This window comes from Salvia miltiorrhiza, chromosome 7 (assembly GCF_028751815.1).
Source record: "Salvia miltiorrhiza cultivar Shanhuang (shh) chromosome 7, IMPLAD_Smil_shh, whole genome shotgun sequence".
NCBI lineage: Eukaryota > Viridiplantae > Streptophyta > Magnoliopsida > Lamiales > Lamiaceae > Salvia > Salvia miltiorrhiza.
The window spans coordinates 15,783,588-15,802,546 of record NC_080393.1 but is presented as its reverse complement, the minus strand read 5'-3'; the positions used below and the strand labels follow the sequence as shown (position 1 = coordinate 15,802,546).

Here is an 18,959-nt window from a genome sequence, read left to right as displayed (position 1 = left end):
GAATATAGCCTTTCTTATCTCCTCCTTAGTAAACGGGCTATTCAGAATCTTCCGATCATCCTCATCGAAAAACTTCTTTATATGCTTAGTAATATGAACAAAATCCTCTTTGTCTGGGGACGCCGTCGTGAACAACTCCCGAAAATAATCCTCAATGATACTAGCCTTTTCTTTATCATCCTTTTTCTCACCACCGAACGGATCTAAAAGGCTCTTTATAGTATTCTTCTTCTTTCTAGTAGAAGCGAAAGAATGGAAGAACTTCGTATTTCTATCCCCTAAACTCAACCAGTTAGCCCGGGATCTCTGTTTCCAATGCATTTCCTCCGCTTCAGTTAACCTCTCTATATCCTTGTCAATCAACTGGAGATCCAGACTCGTATGAGTCTGCTGTAAGCCATTTAAAATCTTCACTCTCTTCTTCCGCAGCTCAATGATAGACTTTGATGGATTTTTGTATTCAGACTTATCCCATTTGGCAAGGAATTGCTGACACAATATCAATCGGGACTCCATCGGTTCACCCCCAAGCAATCTCCAATTCATTAAAAAATCAGCTGCAAAAGACTTGTCAAGCAGCCACTTCTGCTCAAAATGAAAACGTCGAAAGCCCCCAACTGCCAAACCACTCTCCTTATCCTCCATCTTCATTGAAACAGCTCTATGATCCGAGCCATAATTGTCAATAACACTCACCTTCCCTTCACCAAAAGCCAAAGCAGCAGACTCGTTCAAAATGAATCGATCTAATCTCTCCTGAATCAAAGAACCTCCATCTCTTCGATTACTCCAGGTAAAAGCCATGTCATTATCGATCGATTTCAGCCCGCACTCATTTAAAGCAGATCGAAATCCCATCATTTGAGGCCAAGGTTTCTTCGGACCCCCACTCTTCTCCTTCTGACAAAGAATTTCATTAAAATCACCACCAACAAACCAAGGAACCTCAGCTTGATCGCCCCATGCAAGACGTCTAAGTAACTCCCAAGAGTGATAGCGCTTAGACTGATCCGGGTTCCCATAAAATCCAGTAAAGCGCCAGAATTTATTATCCCATGTAACCGTACAATCAATATGTCCACTCGAAAAACTACCAATCTTCACATCCAAAGGCGATTTCCAGAATAACATCAGACCCCCACTCGAACCTCTTGGTTCGACCACAAAATGTCCATCAAAATCAAGAATAAATTTCCATCTTTCACACTTGCGACTACATGTTTTTGTCTCAGAAATAAATAATAAACTAGGGGAATTCCCAGCTACCAGCTGGCGAAGTTCTTGGAATGCCCGAGGTTTCCCCAACCCTCGCGCATTCCATACAACGCAATTCATTGTGCTCGGCAGGGCTGCTCCGCAGCCTCCGCCGTTATTGCATTATAAGAGTTGTCATTTGTGCGAGGAATCTTCTTCAACGGAGCCGTCGCCTCCTCAGCCTCGGCGAAGCTCCCGGTTCTTTTCTTTCCAACTGAAATAGTCTCATTCCCCCCTTCAATCTGAAGCACTCCCTCACCGTTCTCAAAGGAACTCTGAACTCCCTCATTCTCTCCTCCAAACTCCCTTGAAACACCCCCCATACCTCTCCCTCCTCTTCCTCCTCTCCCACCTCGCCCTCGTCCCCTCTCCAGCTCCCTCAAAACCCCTTTCTGTCCACTCTCTCCCTTCTTCTCCCTCGCCCTTCGTTTCCAAGTAGAACTCTTTTCTCCCCCTTTGTTCTTATCGTTTATAACCTTCCCCTTCGAGGAAACCTTCCTCTTGCTACCCTCCTTTCCTTCGCCAGGATCAACAGACAAAAGCTCCCTAGAAACCTCCTCTATGGGCTCCCTGATAACCAACAGTTGGCTCACCTCCTCCTCTCTCTTCTTCTCCGACACCTCCCTTCTCATTATTTCATTAGTCGAGTGAGTCGCCCCCTGTGTCGAACTAGTATGCGAAGTAGCAGTATGTTTTGGCATGTGTGGCTGTTTTCGCTTGACTTCATTTGGTTTCGGAGCCATGAGCCATGTGCCGTACTTTAATTCATCTTGTACGTTACCGGTTTCCTCACAAAAACGCAGGATATGTCCTATCTTCCCACATTTAAAGCAAAAATTAGGTAATTTCTCGTATAATAGTAAAATAATCGCGCCTTGCATCTCCCCATCCGGTAGCAATCTCACACACCTTTTGAGAGGTTGGGATAAAGACCATCTGACCCTAACCCTCGCAAACCTTCCCCAACATTGACCCCCAACCCCTAGGTCCACCTCTTCAACCGTTCCAATTTGTTCTCCAATCTTACGAACAACTCTTGGATGCATACATGCCAAAGGGAGATTATGGCATTGTATCCACCCAGTAAAAGTATCGAACTTAACATCCGCCGGGCTCTGAAATCCCTCAATTTCAGCAAGGGCAAGCATATCTTGGAAAAAGTGCCATGGACCTCCATGCAAAGCATGCTTTTTATCCAAGAGGGACGTAAATTTGACAATGAATATATTCGCCCCCACAATCTCAATATCGATCCGTTGTTGTGTTAAAAGAATGTTCGGGAGATGAAGTAATAATTGATCTCTACTGATCTGTTTTCCAGCGAAAACCTTCCCCACCAAGCAGAACTTTGTATTACTCTTCAAATCTTCCGTTAAAGTTGCCGGTAGAGCAACCGTAGCTTCATCCGCCTCCTCCGTCAATTTAAGTTGATCCACCAGCCTCTGTATCTCGTCAGGATCCATGGAAACGTTTGGCCAAAGCCTCCTCCGTCGAAGGAAAACCTATCACCTTGCCAGCGGCGGTGAAGATCTACTCTCTCAAACCCTAGAGAAACCCTAGCGTGTTGGAGAAAAAAAAAATTTTATATGTCGTCAATCTTTGACTTGTTCATTGACTTTGCTATATTTCATATTTTTTCGTTAGTTTCTTTTAAATGCTTCTTTGATAAAGTTTGAATTTGTCAAATAATAAAGGAACAAATACTTACTAATCTTACTCATATGCAGATACACAGATCTTCAATGATGCTCGAATGTTTTATTGCTTGAGAAGCATTTCACCATTGGTTTTGCATAGATGATTCATATCATGTGTTATTGGGGTTCTAGCAAACCTTGAGTCATTTGCAACAATCATTTCAGTTTGAAATATTTTCCCGAATATGAAAGTTTCCCAGCAACGTTTTCACCAAAAAAATTGAAATTATTTTCCTTGTATTTAACTCATTTATAATAGTAAAAAAAAAAACTCATTTATAATAGTAAAACCTGTTTGAAATCTTTTCCCGAATTCTCACTTACATTTACATGACAGTTCCAAAATAACTAATTCTTTCTAGATTAATACTTGAAAGAATGACTAATTCATAAAATATATGGTGAGATGTATTATAACAATCAATGTGAATACGAAGATGATACAATATCACGGATGTATCATGCATGCAACAAGAAAGAACAATACATAGAGAATGAAACAACCCAGTTCGGTTAAGATATACAAGGACTTGCATAATAAGATTCTCTCTTACTTATAGCCTCTATATCTTCCAAGACCTCACAAACGATAAATAATTAAAAGCTAGACAATGACTAACTTCTTAGGTGTTCCTAATCCCTTGAGAAACAAAAATTAAATAAAGAAGAGTTTATAACTCTTTTACAATATATGCTAAAGTGTAATATTCCTCACAAAAACTTTTACTGCTAGAACAAATCAATGCACAATATCAGTGATTGTATTACAGACTGTAACAAGTTCGGGGGACACCTAGCAGGAACAAGAATTCTCGACTAAATTGCGAGATTAATTAAGAACGAATTTTCCCAACCATCTTGAATGAAATATGGCCTTCTTATATATCCTTCACGTCTCTATCTTCTATTGTAGATAGACGACCCTAATAAGAGTTCTAATTCAAATAGAACTCGATCAATGAAAGCAGAGTATATCTATAATTGTGATCCAATTAAGCTTCACGTTGACAGTTTTTAACTGTTTATGTCGCCACTTAGTATATCCGAAGATATTGTACTAATTCTGAGAAAAATATCTGTGAATACTATCACTTATCTACATAGTGACAATATACTAGATTACTAATTTTACTCTAACAATACTCAAATTTAAAAATAGTCCACCTTCTAATTTTTAATGTTTGTTAGAAAAAATAGGCTCGACCCAAATATTTGTATTGTACACTCTTACCTACATAAAATAATGGTAAAAAATATATGAATTGTTCAAAGTGATTTTAAAGCAAGCGGCAACTAAAATTATGATTTGTCATCATTAATTATTCAACGTGAAGTATTACAAATAAATAATGATCTGGACTTTGTATTTGGTCCTAAAGGCTAAAACTCATAAGATGTTTTTTTGGGTCTAAAATTCATAAACTGTTAACACCAAAATATCTAGAATTACTGTGATTCTAAGACTCAAATTGCACTTACTATTTATATTCATATATTACTAAAACAAATAAACAATATATCGCCCATCCACCAATTGTCGTATTAACAATCACTTGATAACGTGCTAATTTATGTCGTACTTATATTAAGACTAACTAGCATTTGCTTGAGTACAATATACAAGAAATTGATTTTAAATTAAAATTTATCTTTTTAATATATATTATAAATTATATAGATCTTATGAATAGTTGTATATTCAATTAGAATTAGGAATTCCGGCCTTAACTTAACTTATATGCATTGATTCTCTGTTTATGAGAAAATTTCTAGATAATAGTACGCGAGTAAGGATAAAATACAGTAAAATGATTTGTCACTTGTGGAGATATTAATCAATCTGATCATTACAATTAATTTTTAAATATAATTGCTCATGCTTTATCAATATCACCTTACATCTAAAAGAAATGGAAATATATATGTTGTGGAAATTAGGTTTTATTAAATGATGAAATTTGAGATTTATTAGAGTTGAAGTCCTCATCTTGATTATATATATATATATATATATATATATATATATATATATATATATATGGAGTATTGATCAACGTTGGTAGTACGTAGTTGATTTTCTAAACTAAAATTTAGATTAATTACTTTCTTTATCAGTCTTTGTTGACCATATATACCGATGATGACATATGAATAATATTTATTTTTTTGGATTGGATGAAAAAATAATTATTCATCACTGGAAGATATAATAACTGTCAAAGTCATACTAATAATTTAGCACAGCACCTATTGATTATCATGAAGATCTATTAGATTAAAATTTATATAGTATGAGTGCTCCCTCTAGTTTCAACTTTCAAGTCCAAGAACTATTTCTACATTTCTAGGAGATGAAAAGTTTGTAGTATTTGAATGCAAGATAATTTATTCCTTCAAAAAAAAATGCAAGATAATTTATGTTTATTTGATGACTGTTTAATAATGTGTGCATGTAAGTTTGGGGTTGATCCAATGATGATGTGGGAGTTTGACCATTTCAGCTCCAGATCTACACATTTGCCAGCCTGTCTTCTTCACTTTCCGTTGCCTCTTACCTGCAACTCCCTCCTCTCTCTCTCAATCGACATACTTTCTTCGTTGAACGGATCTTTCCTTTTTTGCCTTCCCTTTTCCATACTCATAATAGTACTGCTCATCATAATAAATAATAATTATAACAATACCATCACCATATTGTTTATTCATATAAGCTAATCAAGTTCCTCCTGCCTCTCTACACCAACCAACATCCTCCTACTTCATGTAAGGCTTCATTTTTCACCTTCTTCTCTTTGGCACTCTTACTGTTGATTTGTGATTCCTTTAGTTAATTCCAATCTTTTTCAAATGGGTTGCTGTTTCGTATAATCAGTTGTGTGTGTAGTTAATATCTTAATTGTGTCCACTTGATGCCTATGCTCAGTTGTTCTACTGGTCTTGGTTGAGGTATTTTTTATTTTATTTTTTCATTTTTCCTCCCTTTTAACTTCTCTAGATCAATATGGAAAAGGAATTCATGGTCATGGGTTTTGGGTGAGAACACTTTAGATGAAAATTTTGGGGATTCTTAATCTTACTAGTGATATTAAGACCAGATTTAGGGATGATTATGCTTATGAAAATTCTATAATATTTTTGTACAAGTTTGAAGACTCGGTCAATTTTGATGATTGATGTGAAATTTTATTGTTGAAAGGTTCAAATATAGCATGAGTTTGATGAGATTGTGTTTATTTGATTGCAGAGTGGCAGCATAGGTTTTGAAATGATAAAGGAAGAGGAAAAGGATGGGGCTTCAGGTGGAAGTTGGAGAACATACTCGCGTTCAGTGTCATGGACTGAACGCCCACCAAGAGCCTCTACTTCTACTTCTAAGCCACAATGGAACAGCAAAGCACGTTCTTGTTTGCCGCCTCTTCAGCCTCTTTCTATCATCCGTCCGAGCATTGAGGAATGGCCTAGAGCTGGTTCTGATGATCTTGGCGTATGGCCTAATAATCCTCCTACCCCTGGTGGGAAGCCTCCTGGATCAGTGACTCCTCGTGAGAACTCAAATTCTGATCAACCTCCTAGAGAATTTGAGTTTAGAAAGGACAAGCTTGCCTTCTTCAATAAGGAATGTTCGAGGATTCTTGATCACATCTATTTAGGGAGTGATGCAATTGCCAAGAATCGTGAGATCCTACGCCAGAATGGGATCACCCACGTGCTCAACTGTGTGGGGTTTGTTTGCCCGGAATATTTCAAGAATGAGCTTGTGTACAAGACTCTTTGGCTGCAGGACTGCCCGTCCGAGGATATCACAAGCATTCTCTATGATGTGTTCGATTATTTTGAGGATGTTCAGGAGCAAAGTGGGCGTGTCCTTGTTCACTGTTGCCAGGGGGTATCACGGTCTACTTCATTGGTGATTGCTTATCTCATGTGGAAGGAGGGGCAGAGCTTTGATGATGCATTCCAGCATGTCAAAGCAGCAAGAGGAGTGACTAATCCAAATGTGGGATTTGCTTGCCAACTTCTGCAGTGCCAGAAGCGTGTGCACGCACTGCCTGCAAGCCCAACTTCTCTTCTTAGGATGTATCGAATGGCACCACACTCGCCATATGACCCCCTTCACCTTGTGCCTAAAATGTTGTCTGAACCAGGTCCAGATAAGCTTGACTCTCGTGGTGCATTCATCATTCAAATTCCTTCAGCTTTATATGTCTGGATTGGGAAGCACTGCCCTGCGATGCTGTCAGATAATGCCAAGGCAGCTACCTTGCAAGTTATTCGCTATGAGAGGGCCCAGGGTCCAGTTATAACTATCAAAGAAGGTGAAGAGACATTTGAGTTTTGGGATGCCCTCACTTACAGGAAGAGTTTGACAGATGGATGTGAAGCAATGTCCGAGGAGGTAAAGAGCTTGTCTGCAGGGTCTCACTTAGTGACTGAATTAATTCATCCTGGTCTTGATCAAAGGAAACTTGCTGAGTATGATTTAGATTTTGAAATCTTTAACAGAGCACTGGCTGGTGGGGTGGTACCACTGTCTCCATTATCAGGAGCAGAAACGGAGACATGTCTTCCTGCCAGAGAGACTGGTTGGAACAGATTCAGAAGAAAATTTTCTAGTGGCGTTGTCAAAGAACTTCTCACCTCTTCTAAGTTGAACTCTTGTAAATTTGCCTTACCGATATGTGGTGAGCTGCTGACAATGGACACTTGCAAAGAAGTTGATGATTTTGTCTCCCCAGCCAATCTTTCAACATCTACCAGTGATAAGTGTGATTCACCTGATTCACTTTCTTCATATGTAACGAGCAGCCCAGCATGCAGTAAGAATAACTTGACAGAAGTGGCATTTCCAGCCCCTCTTTCTGATTGTTCACTGTCACGATCACCATCATTCAACTTGGTGGAATCTTTTTCATCTTTTCTTGTCAGTAAACCGAAGTCCAGTTCCACGTCACCATCACTCTCACCTTCAACATCTGATTACTCAAGTTCATTTACCTTTTCTCCTTCATCGTCTAACTGGTCTGACCTATCACATGTGTCTGCTCAGCCATCACCGAACGGACTTGGATGCAGTGACTTTGATCCTAGCAAGAGTGGTCCTTCAGAGGAAACTGTTGGTTCTGCTGATGGTGAAAGTACATATTTACTTGATAATGCAACTTCGCCTCCGGAAAAAGAGGTAAATTCTGCTAACCTTGCCTTGAGAGCGGAAGGTTCATGTCCTACCTATAAAGAAACTTGGCCCTCCCATTTGGGGCATCGAGGAAGCAATATTCCTCCAAAGATGAGTTTGCCTTCCCATTATGAAGCTTCGCAAAACTTGACTAGACATTTGGAAGATGATATTATGAAAGACGCTGATGCCTGCAACTTCAAATGTGATGTGTCTTTTGAGATGCAGGAGAAAGATCTGCTTTCAGATTCAAACAGCTATATGGCTGAGGATGAAGTTTCAAGTAGATTACTAGCTAATAATAAAGCAACTGGCACTAATAACCTAGTATTCTACAAGTGGCCCTCCATGCTTAAACTGGACACACATTCTGGCACACTTGATTCTGGATCCATATATGTCATACTTATGCCGGCAGCACATTTTGGCACGGAAAATGTTGATGTTTTATATTTATGGATAGGGTGTAATGTGTCATCAGAAGGAAGCTATAGTCAGTTGATCAGGAATGATGGCAAATGTGAAGATAGTCACGCCATTGTGGAATTGGTAGATCGTAATCTTCTCATTCAGAAGGGTTTTAGCACAGATGCTCAAATTAAGGTACTCAATCCTCTCATATTGACATGGCATATTATTATGTTATGGAAAAGGTTGGTTGTACAGTAACTATATTTTACTTACCTAAAGTGTCGAGATTTGTCATTTAATGCTATTTTCATCCTCAGTACGCTTTCAACTGAAGACTAATCGTAGTAATACTATAAAACCTTGATTTTGGTGACAATATCATTCAAATTGGGGACCAAACTGCCTGGTGTTATTTTTTGTATTTGGTATGATTCTTATAGAATGGGGCAAAAGTAAGTTAAAATCAGGGATCATCTTCCTATATCACTGTAATGTTCAGAATCTTTCCTCAAGGAATCAGTTGGAAAATGTTCGAAAACTTCAGATTTTATTGATGCATAAAATGCGTGTTTGTCTCTGAGTTGCCTACAATTTTACTAGTTGTCTGATGGGTGTGACAAGATGCATTTTGGAAACTTAGTAGTAGTTGAGAGAGAACTCTGTGCCCTGTCATGCAAGCAACATTGAGGGGTTTGTTTACTTTGGGTGGTTAGTTTGGATGTACAAAAATAATATAGGTTAATCTACCACATACTTCAAAGGATGGAAATATTTGGAATAACTTGGGTTCCAGGATTATTTTCAAAATATATGACGAATCACATGATGTATCTAACTTTGATTTTTTTTTTTTGGGGTGGGGGGGGGGGGGGGGTTGATTGGGGATATCACCTATGTAATTCTTCAAATACTAAATCCTATGGTAAAAGCTAGACATAAACGCCCCTAGGACCTCCTCTCTGTGGTTTTTCTTATATTGCCTCTAACTCTGGCAAGTTGGGCAGATGCTGATGAGCATGAAAATTACATTTTCGTTCACAAACTTATACATCAAATTTTGCAGAAGAAAATTCTTGTAACTTCTAGTAATGCTGCCCCACTATCATATCTTGTCAATTACATAGGGACTTCATAATGCTCTAATGGTTTCTTCACCTAAAGCTTCTTTTATTCTGGCAGTTAATGTCTAGAGAAAATTCGTTTGAGTGGTGCATCCCATGTGCTAGAAGTAATTAGTGACAACTTTTAAGCATTAGTTGATGTCTTTTCTAGTTATGGTCAAGTTGTGCCTATGTCAAGTTGCAGTAGTAGCTAAGCTTCCCTGTTTTAATTAATTCAACTTTCTTACAGATAGTGAAGGAAGGTGAGGAACCAGTGGAGCTCCTTGAGCATGTGAGTCTCCTCTCGCTAAACAAGATGTAGATTGTGGGAAAGTGTAACTCAGGAGATACAGACAGTAAGTAACTTTTAGTTTTGTACGTACTTGCCGCAGCTCCAAGGAGTTGCGTGTTGGCATCCCAAAGCAGGCGAAGTTGTTGATTCTGCTTGTGAGATGAAAGGCGATAATCTCATTTTGAAATTTTAGAAGAGAATGTACAAGAAATAATCTTCTGAATTTTAAGGTTGGGAAATATAAGTAAAGAGCTATGTGCGTTCTTCAAATTTGCTCAGCACCAAAGGTGTTGTTTTTCCCAGTTACATCAATGCAGGAGGATGGTTGTACCTTTTCCAAGTATCTTGAATCACTGCTTGTACATTGTCTGCATTCTTGCTTCAAATCTTTCTTCTGTTTCATGCAAGATAAAACTATTATTGTTTTTAGTAAATATTGATATGGGTAAAGTTAAGAGGGGGAAAAATCAGTACTTCAATATTTTTAATACAATAGCAAATTTTGTTGAGATTTGAGACACCAATATTCATATAGCACAGAAGCTTGTACTCGGCCATCTAACAACAAATCGAGATCTAGATATGTATCAAACACATATCTAATGGAGTTTTAAAAAAAACACATCCACTTTATATGGAAATATACCAAAACTTTGATGGAAACACCAATCACGAAAAATATTTAGAAAAAGAAACCATCAAGCCAGTAGGAAAGAGAACCAACTAGGCAAAATTAGCGAAACTCAAGCTACTAGTTGGAACTTGGAAAGTGAAGTTAGCAGCGCAACCATCTAACAAGTTGAACTAGCTTCCTACACAATAAGTGATGAGAGCTACATCAAACAGACGGCCATTTACACGGATTGACAATGACGTACGCTATCACACAAGCAAAAAGCCTCACCGCCACTGGCAAAGACTGAAGCCAACAAGTTCCATTGCTTCACGAAAAGTCCAACAATCGAATTTCTTTTAGTTCTGATCCCTCATGAATCCCTCTTCGACCTCAGCATAGCCATCGTTGGACCAAGTGCGCTGCCTCTCAGGGCTTTATACGACCATGATTTACTGCCTGCATTTTGCTTGCACCAACTATTTCCCTGCGATGGCTGTGGTTTCTGGGAATTCTTTTCCCAGTTACTTCCAGGTGATGGTTGTACCTTTTTCGCATTCTTCCCCCAACTATTCTCATGAGAGACTACCACCTTCTTGGGGGTACTGCCCCAACCATTTTCCTTGGATAGTTGATCCTTTTTGGCATTCAGAGCCTCACTCAATTGGTCCCAGACGCTCCCGCCAATTTCTACAACAAGGTTATTATTGAGTCGTTGGACTGTGTGTACATATATATATATATAAACAATATATAGATATAGTGCAATAAATGCACTTACCTCCACTAGGCAGCTGCATCTCTTTACCCTGGTCTGATTCTTGAGTATCTGCAGATGGTGGATTATTTAGGATGCACAGATGCAGATAACTTGTGGGCTCTTTATTATGAGTAAACATCATACCTGGGCTGGGTTCAGCTGTCGGTTCCCCACTGCTGCCAGGCAATGCTGTCTTCAGAGCATTTACATTGCTTGTAGATGCTTCATTCACACATGCAACGGTTTTATTGTCCGGTTTTGATCCCCCATTGGTGAGGACACGGACATCAATAAGTGACGAAAAATCAACCTGCAAGAGATGGATCACAGTGGAAACAATAAGAAATAGTTATTCAGCCTTAGTAACCAAAGGTGAATCAGGCTTTGCTGGCATACATCTCCATGCAGGAAGATGATAAAAATAGGCTTACTTTACATGCATACACAGATACACTGCTTACCTCCAAAGACCCATCTTCTTTATAAAGGGAGTTATCAAGTTGAGCGGCTTCATCCTCATCATCTTCCTCAGAAACGATTGGATATTCTGGAACTGGCAATAACATTGTTTGGTTGGATTCCACGTTGTACCAAGATACCTTTCCAACCTATAAAATAGAAGATGTCTCACAACCTTTTATCATGGTCACAGAACAAGGGGAAAAAAACACTTCAACTATAGTTGAACTATACTCGATGGGCAGAAAGCTCAGGGGTCCATGTTGATGATAATTCCAGAATCCGATACGCAATGAGATCTCCTTTCTGTAAAGAAGGAAAGAAGAGACAGATGATTAAGGTCAGTTTCTTCCTTGAATAGTATTAAGAAATTCAAAACGTACGCCATGGAATCATTACTGTTAATGATCTTAAAAGAAATCAAGGAACAACCTTAGGTGAGCCAGAAAGAAGTGGAAGCTTATCAAAGTTGATTCTCTCCTTTGGTTGTTTCTCTTTTTCTTTAGTCAGTGTTTCACAATCCTCTTTGTTTGTTCTGTAGTCGTTTCTAGGAGTGAATCTACGATTTTCCTTCCCCCACTGTTGGCCTTTCTTCTTGCTAGTAATTCCATTCCAATTAAAGGTTTCCTAATGGAAACATATTCATCACGAGGAAGCGTGTCAGCAATTTGAATGAGAAAGAAAAACTGACAGAAATAACAAAACTAAGGATAAATGGTTTGCAAGAACAGACATCCATCAACAACTCAACGAAACCTTGAGCTAAATATTTTCCTCCACACCGTTATCAAAAGGCTCATTACATTGTATAGCCTTGTTCCATGTTAACAACGCCAGCACAAATAAAAGGTAAATTTTCTTATATCTCCTTATCTCAAACCTGATGGATCATATTAGGTTGGCTAAAATTGTAAGTTCCTGAAAAAGTACATACTTAGGCAGCTTAACCAAGAAAGTTAACTTCCACGTTGTCTAACATCCTATGCTGCATACATGAGTCTGACCCTGTGTCACACGGGTTGTATCCCTTGAGTCCAGGCACCCCTAAAGGAAACCCAAGATGGACATATTGGTTGCATGATCTCATACATGGCATTTGTTCTGAAGTAATATCATGTCATGAAAATTATCCTAAAACTCAGGTACGGAAATAAAATTATGGAAATATATTGTGCAACCAACACCTAATACATAACATAAATTACCAGAGGTGCATGATCTTGCTGCACAGCTTCTTCTGCATCAACAAAAAGAATCACATATGAGATGTACAAAATAGAGTCTCACTGTGTATCATGTAAATCCAAGTAGAATTTGAATATCCAAGTGCAGTATAGAAGATTTTGTTCCCAACAGTGAGGACAGGACATGAAGGGAGAAATTGTTGGAAAATCATTTTATGAACAGTAGCATCTGAGAAATAACTTAATATTGCTTTTAATATCATATTCACAGATTAATGAAGTTGATGATGCATAATATAGGATGTATTTAATTCCAGGTACAATTTACAAAGAAAATTGGGCTTCTCAACTTGAAGAACTATTAAACCTAGTTCACTGTGTTTCTCTACAATAAAGACTAGTGACAAGAGAGAAGAAAACTAACGAATGCTAGTCATATTAGCAACGAAAATTAGAAGGCTGGAAACTACATTGTTGATAACATGATTAACATTATTGAGCAATAACTCTCCCATAACTATTCACCTCATTAGAATAACCAAGTTTATAATGTCATCACAACCTTAATCCAAATAAATTGGCCGCAGACAGAAAGCAATACCTTCCTCCAAAGGTTCAAAGCGGATATGTCCTGGCCTTATTTCAATTGGAACAACTTCATTATCCTCCGCACTTTTGTGATTTAATCGCTTTGATGCATCACAGTTTTGATTTGTATGTTCTTGTACGGATGGACTACTCTGACCTGGTTCTTCATGCAAACTGAGGCTTGGCTGCTCTAATCTGTCACCCATTTGGGTCAGCTGCTCATGTATATCGTCATTTTGATTTTGCTGCTTATGTACATCACCATTTTGAGTTTGCTGCTTGCGTACATCACCATTTTGATTTAGAAGTTCAAGAAAGTCATCATTCTGGTTATGCCGTTTATGCTTTTTTCCCTTAACAAGCCCATTGTTTTGGGAAGATAGCTTCCAGTGTAGCTGGATAGACAACTTAGGTCAATATCAAATGACAACCAGAGGGATCAAGAATAGGCTCTAATTCTAAGCACAGAAGATAACTCACTAGTCCTTTTGGCTGACCATCAGCTTTGTTCCTTTCATCATCAGCTTGGTATTTTTTCCACTTTTGCTGTAAAGTTGAGGTATTCAGTTTTTCAACTTAATTGCAGGAGGTGATAAGAAAATAAAGCACTAACCTGTCCTTTCAATTGGCCATCCGGTTTTTTTCTGTCAGCTTTAGCTTGGTCCTCTTTCCAGTTTCGCTGCAACATTAAGTGAGTCAAATTTTAGATTACTGACACTGGAAGAGTCTTGATAGTTAATCCACATATCCAATAGCTTACAAGACCCTCTGATTCACAGGTTGCATTTTGCTTCTGAATTTTTGCCATTTCACGCAACCAACGTCTTTTTTCAGTCTTCCGCCGAGCACTTCTACTTCGAGCCTGCAAATAATCAGCGACATACCAATTCCAGGATGACTTATAGGGAAGAGACTGAGAAAGGAGCTTTTAGAACAATCAAGGAAAATACTTTACAAAATTGAATCATGTAATTCCAAAACATAACCATATACTATGATATATCAAAATTGAAATTTCACATCCACAAAAACCAACTCGGAATTTGACGTCAAGTCATCAACCAAAGGATTACTGGGAACCTATAATGGTGAAAATGGAATTTCATGAAAACTGCAAAGCTTCTTATTTAGAACAAATTATTGGCTACATGATCCTTAGGACATGCTTGGTATGATGGAATAGAGGAGGGAATGGAATGGTGATTGCTACCTCCATTCCATACCTTTATTGGTATATTTTTCCTCAGGAATCACCATTCCTACTTCTATGAGAATAGACATTCCTTCCACCAACCATCGTATTAGCCATTGCATTCCCAAGGTTTGTCATTCCTTTCCCCCCTCCACTCCATTCCTACCTCCATTCCCCCGTCATTCTGTTCCATCATACCAAGCATGTTCTTAGTATTTAATACAACACAACATTGAGGTGCTACACATTTATATACTTAAATCAGCAAAATCTATTGACAAACAGAATAAATGGTAATTTACAGCTTACAAGACGAATATAATCCATTAAAATGATAGAGGAGTTACCTTTTTTGTTTCCTTGGGGGCAATTTTGGCATCACCGGTCTCGTTGTCTTTCTCTTGAACATCAACAGTTCTGCATGTATGCATGTATAGCAAAGATTATATAGAATATAAATAGATATGTGATCATTTGGAAAAAGTTAACAGAAATACATAAATAAAATATATTCACGAATGTCTAAAAAGAAAGGAGAAAAGGCAGAGAAACAAGAATAAAACTGTATACGCAAGTTACTAGTCTTAGACCAAAGAGTTCAAGGATTTTCTAGTTAGTGGCATTATAAGAGATTGGAGTCTTATTTGCTATTTTCCAGATCTGTAATACATTTGAGAGGATAACTCAACTCCTTTTTGTACTTATGTTTGACTTCCTTCTAATTTAATAAATATTGTTTCACATCAAGAAAAAATGTAGCGGTCACTAGACCAGTTATAGATCTTTAATATTCTAATTGTTGTAGAATATTTAGTATATATGTTTCCTTATTTATCTTATAAGCCTAGTTTTCCCTATATATGTGGGAGTCTCTTGTATTTTATATTGAACATAATAAACTATTCTTCTCCTCTCCTATGTCTCCATATTTTACCATTCTACACTAATCAAAAAGATAATATATAATAGCTATAAATATTTTAAGACATGTCATTATCACTTTATCGCACAGCACATAGGAAGGTATTGTAAAATATATTCCTCATCTATAGACTTGCTCTTCATATCTGCATCCATGATGGAAACTGTATCTTCTTTTTTTAATAATAAAATTTTTCTCTGCATCTTCATTATATTATTATTAATAGAACAACTGCTTACCTCAAGCTTTGTTACAGCCCTGCTAGCGACTCAAAGAGACTCTAACCTTCTCATCATATCTTTGACAACAATTATGAAGCCTTAAAGGTATTTGTCTATAATCATTTTAGAGCCAAAATAAACTAATTGACACTTCATGCAGCCCTAGGCTCAGTCACCTGTAGGTATAAGTTCTATTTGATTGACTAAAATGTTATTTACTTAGTAAAAGGAATATCACATTGGTTCCATAGATAAACTAGACAGGTCACAGCGGCAGCCGGCAGGAAATTTGTAACTTTCTACCCTGTCATTTGTTGTTGACTTCAAAGTAGGTCTTCCAGATACAGAATACTCTTGGACATTGCACTTCGATTATAAGCAGTTGGAGAAAGCAAAAATTTCCAGAAATATATCATTTCCAATAACCATACCTCTTCTCGCCAGGCTCCTCCACATCCTTCTTATCACTATGTTTAGCAGGCTCATCTTTGTTTTTCACATTATTTCCAGCTACAGCAACATCTTTTTTCTCTTTACAAACATCACTGGAACCATTCCCAGTAACCACAGAACGATGTTTCTTGTCCCTAAGAAACAGTGTATTAAGAGCAGAGTGTGTAAGCATAAAACTATAAAGTAGATTTGAGTAGATCACACAAGGAAGGAGCAGAGCACCACATACTTATTCCCTTCTAGCATCTCCGCTGCTTTTCTTTTGCGATTTTTCTTTCTTGAATGTCCACCTGAAGAGTCTTCGTTAACATCCAACAGGACTTCATCATCATCTTTAGATTCAGCTACTTTTCTTTTGCGATTTTTCTTGTTTGAGTTTCTGCCTGAAGAATTTTCGACAACTTCCAACGGGACTTCATCATCATCTTCAAATTCTTCATCACTTTCATAACCACCTTTTTCTTTCTCAAACTCCTCATTTGCTAAAAGCAGAACGCCACCATCCACAGGTCGCTTCTCCAGAGCTTTCAATTTTTGAACATCATTAGCAGCTTTGTTTCCTTCTATTGACAAAATGTCTTTCCTTTTCCGCACACTTCACTCGCAATGCAAAAGTTAAAATGTTAATATATCATTTTGTACATACATGCTAAAAAGACAAGCTCTTCTATCGCTTTCAGGATTAATAGTCTTTTTCGCTAACCTGATAATTTCATTATCTTTTAAAATGCTGGTAGATACAAACGGAGGTAAGACAAAGCCAGATATCTGCCAGAAAGTTTCAGAAACAAAACAAAATTAAGAATTTAGTAGCACATAATAAAATACCAAAACAATGATTCCACTTTTCATATCTCATCGGAAAAATCAATAAAAACAATAACAAAATTACAGCATTTGCTTTCTATTCCGAGTTAATTAATTTGATTTCTTTTCTGATTTGATAACCGCCAAAGTAGCAAGGGAAGCAATTCCTGGAACCCAACTTTTGCACAGAACTAGTTTGCCCTAAGCTTAAACTCTTTTCAATGTTTTGTAAAAATAATTCTAGACGCACTATCAGAGTAGCTATCTTGAAACGCCAAAATGAGAAAACAATCAAGCAAGAACCTACAAAAACACAAATTATAAAACATAGAAAATGAAAAATGGGGATCGTAATTCATAAAACAAGCAGACCAGAGTAACTCTATAGTGTGCAATGTGCATGAGTTTCTAAGATTAGGAGCTAGATAATTCTTCAAAGAAGAAGCAAAATCATCAATACAGATAATAACTAAATTAAGCTACTCTTCAATCCACATAATATTCGATCACTATGCATGGTTTTAAAAACATAGAGCTAAATAGAGACACAATGGCCCGGTAAAAATGAGAAGCAAAACCAAGCGCATTTTCCCAACAATTGATCAAAAACAAAAGATTTTCGAAGATAGAGCAAAACCCAAAACATGGTGGCATCAAAAGAAAGAAAGGTTTTTTAGAGGGCTGAAACAAATAGAAGAGTTGGGAGGTCCGTACGGAGAGGAGGAGACCGTGGGGGCAGGATTGGTGGAGTTGAAAAGCGTGGAGCAGATGGGAGGCGAGGTCGGAAACGGCGTCGTGGCGGGGGGGTTCCAGCAGAACCCAGCTGCGGCTGAAGCCCTCCAATTTCTGGGTCTCGCTCAAAATGTCGTCATCCTTAAATACCACTCGGATTCTCTTGCCCAAGTCCATCGCTCATGCAAGAATCCCCAAATTCTCGCACACTGCCGTTCGCTGCGAAGGGAGAGATAGAGAGAGAGCTGGGAGTGTGTGTGTCACTGTAATTAAACGGAGACTCACTCAGTGCTTAATGCTTATGCCACACAATAGGTTAGTAAAGTTAGAAGGCTTCTTGTGTGTGTGTTGGCATAAGGATAGGGGGTTAATGCCCCAAACTAAGGTTATGAGTTCGGATTCTAGAATGTGAAAACCACAATAAGAAGGGTGTATTCCTTCAGAAATTTTGTAGATTTTTAAAATCCAAGGATTTTAAAAGTCTATTGATTTCACACAGATTCTTTCGTGTATTTTGGAATTCTAATAGGAATTTACACAGATTTTGGAAGGATTTTATCATGAATTTAAGGTGATTTTTATGGATTTGAAATAAAAAATCCCAGTATCCGTTGGCTCAAGCGAGCGCTGGACCACCCAGCGACCGTTGGGCTCCAGCCGGCGCTGGTTTCTTCTACCTGCTATCGCTGGCTTCTTCTACCTGTTATCCGCGATCGTTGGGTTCCAGTCGGCGCTGGCTTCTTCAAGCCGTGGCCGCTGGATCCCAATCGGCTGGCATTTTAAGATTTTCGAATTCTCGTGGTCTGAACTCGGATTTGTTCATGTGTATTTTTTGAATTAATCAATGGAAATCAGTCCAATGGTAAAATTCATAGATTTTTAAATACATCCAGATTTTCATATAGTTTTAAAAGTCTTGAAAGATTACACCCAAATTTTTATAGACTTTTAAAAATCTTGAACGAATACACCTAAATTTTCATAAACTTTTAAAAGTCAAATTTTATAAATCTCTATAAATCTATTTTTTTTTTTTTGATAAGATCTCTATAAATCTATTAAAATCTATTAAACGTGAAGATTGGCCCAGAGGTTAGATCT

The 18,959-nt window shown here is 37.8% G+C and overlaps 3 protein-coding genes across 4 annotated transcripts; 1 reads left to right on the top strand and 2 right to left on the bottom strand.

Annotated features, from left to right (window-relative positions):
* Window positions 1-1,331: 1,331 nt before the first annotated feature.
* On the bottom strand, window positions 1,332-2,717 carry LOC130993883 (uncharacterized). Its single transcript, XM_057918919.1, has one exon. The coding sequence runs from the start codon at window positions 2,715-2,717 to the stop codon at window positions 1,332-1,334; it is 1,386 nt and encodes a 461-aa protein (XP_057774902.1).
* Window positions 2,718-5,263: 2,546 nt separating this feature from the next.
* Window positions 5,264-10,329, top strand: LOC130995516 (protein-tyrosine-phosphatase MKP1-like). Of its 2 annotated transcripts, none has more exons than XM_057920824.1 (3): window positions 5,264-5,714; window positions 6,196-8,727; window positions 9,886-10,329. In XM_057920824.1, the coding sequence occupies exons 2-3, from the start codon at window positions 6,217-6,219 to the stop codon at window positions 9,955-9,957; spliced, it is 2,583 nt and encodes an 860-aa protein (XP_057776807.1). In that variant the 5' UTR covers window positions 5,264-5,714; window positions 6,196-6,216; the 3' UTR covers window positions 9,958-10,329. The 2 variants fall into 2 exon arrangements, with proteins under 2 accessions (XP_057776807.1, XP_057776808.1); XM_057920825.1 differs by having other exon boundaries at window positions 5,697-5,897.
* Window positions 10,330-10,530: 201 nt separating this feature from the next.
* Window positions 10,531-18,249, bottom strand: LOC130995517 (coilin). Its single transcript, XM_057920826.1, has 16 exons — window positions 17,841-18,249; window positions 17,023-17,087; window positions 16,549-16,914; window positions 16,298-16,453; window positions 15,071-15,140; window positions 14,292-14,393; window positions 14,145-14,210; window positions 14,012-14,077; window positions 13,545-13,926; window positions 12,965-12,996; window positions 12,192-12,386; window positions 11,994-12,065; window positions 11,762-11,908; window positions 11,445-11,610; window positions 11,322-11,369; window positions 10,531-11,230 (listed from the first exon to the last, which is right to left on the bottom strand). The coding sequence occupies exons 1-16, from the start codon at window positions 18,033-18,035 to the stop codon at window positions 10,914-10,916; spliced, it is 2,445 nt and encodes an 814-aa protein (XP_057776809.1). The 5' UTR covers window positions 18,036-18,249; the 3' UTR covers window positions 10,531-10,913.
* Between the last annotated feature and the right edge of the window lie 710 nt (window positions 18,250-18,959).

What these genes read in the sequence shown, in the direction of transcription:
- LOC130995517 (XM_057920826.1), bottom strand. Translation starts at nt 18,035, where the DNA reads ATGGACTTGGGCAAGAGAATCCGAGTGGTATTTAAGGATGACGACATT. An exon ending in ATGGTCAGCCAAAAGGACTA is followed by an intron (nt 13,927 to 14,011) that starts GTGAGTTATCTT and finishes TTGTCTATCCAG; the next exon opens with CTACACTGGAAGCTATCTTC. An exon ending in TTCTTTCTGGCTCACCTAAG is followed by an intron (nt 12,066 to 12,191) that starts GTTGTTCCTTGA and finishes CCTTCTTTACAG; the next exon opens with AAAGGAGATCTCATTGCGTA.
- LOC130995516 (XM_057920824.1), top strand. Translation starts at nt 6,217, where the DNA reads ATGATAAAGGAAGAGGAAAAGGATGGGGCTTCAGGTGGAAGTTGGAGA. An exon ending in GCACAGATGCTCAAATTAAG is followed by an intron (nt 8,728 to 9,885) that starts GTACTCAATCCT and finishes ACTTTCTTACAG; the next exon opens with ATAGTGAAGGAAGGTGAGGA.
- LOC130993883 (XM_057918919.1), bottom strand. Translation starts at nt 2,717, where the DNA reads ATGGATCCTGACGAGATACAGAGGCTGGTGGATCAACTTAAATTGACG.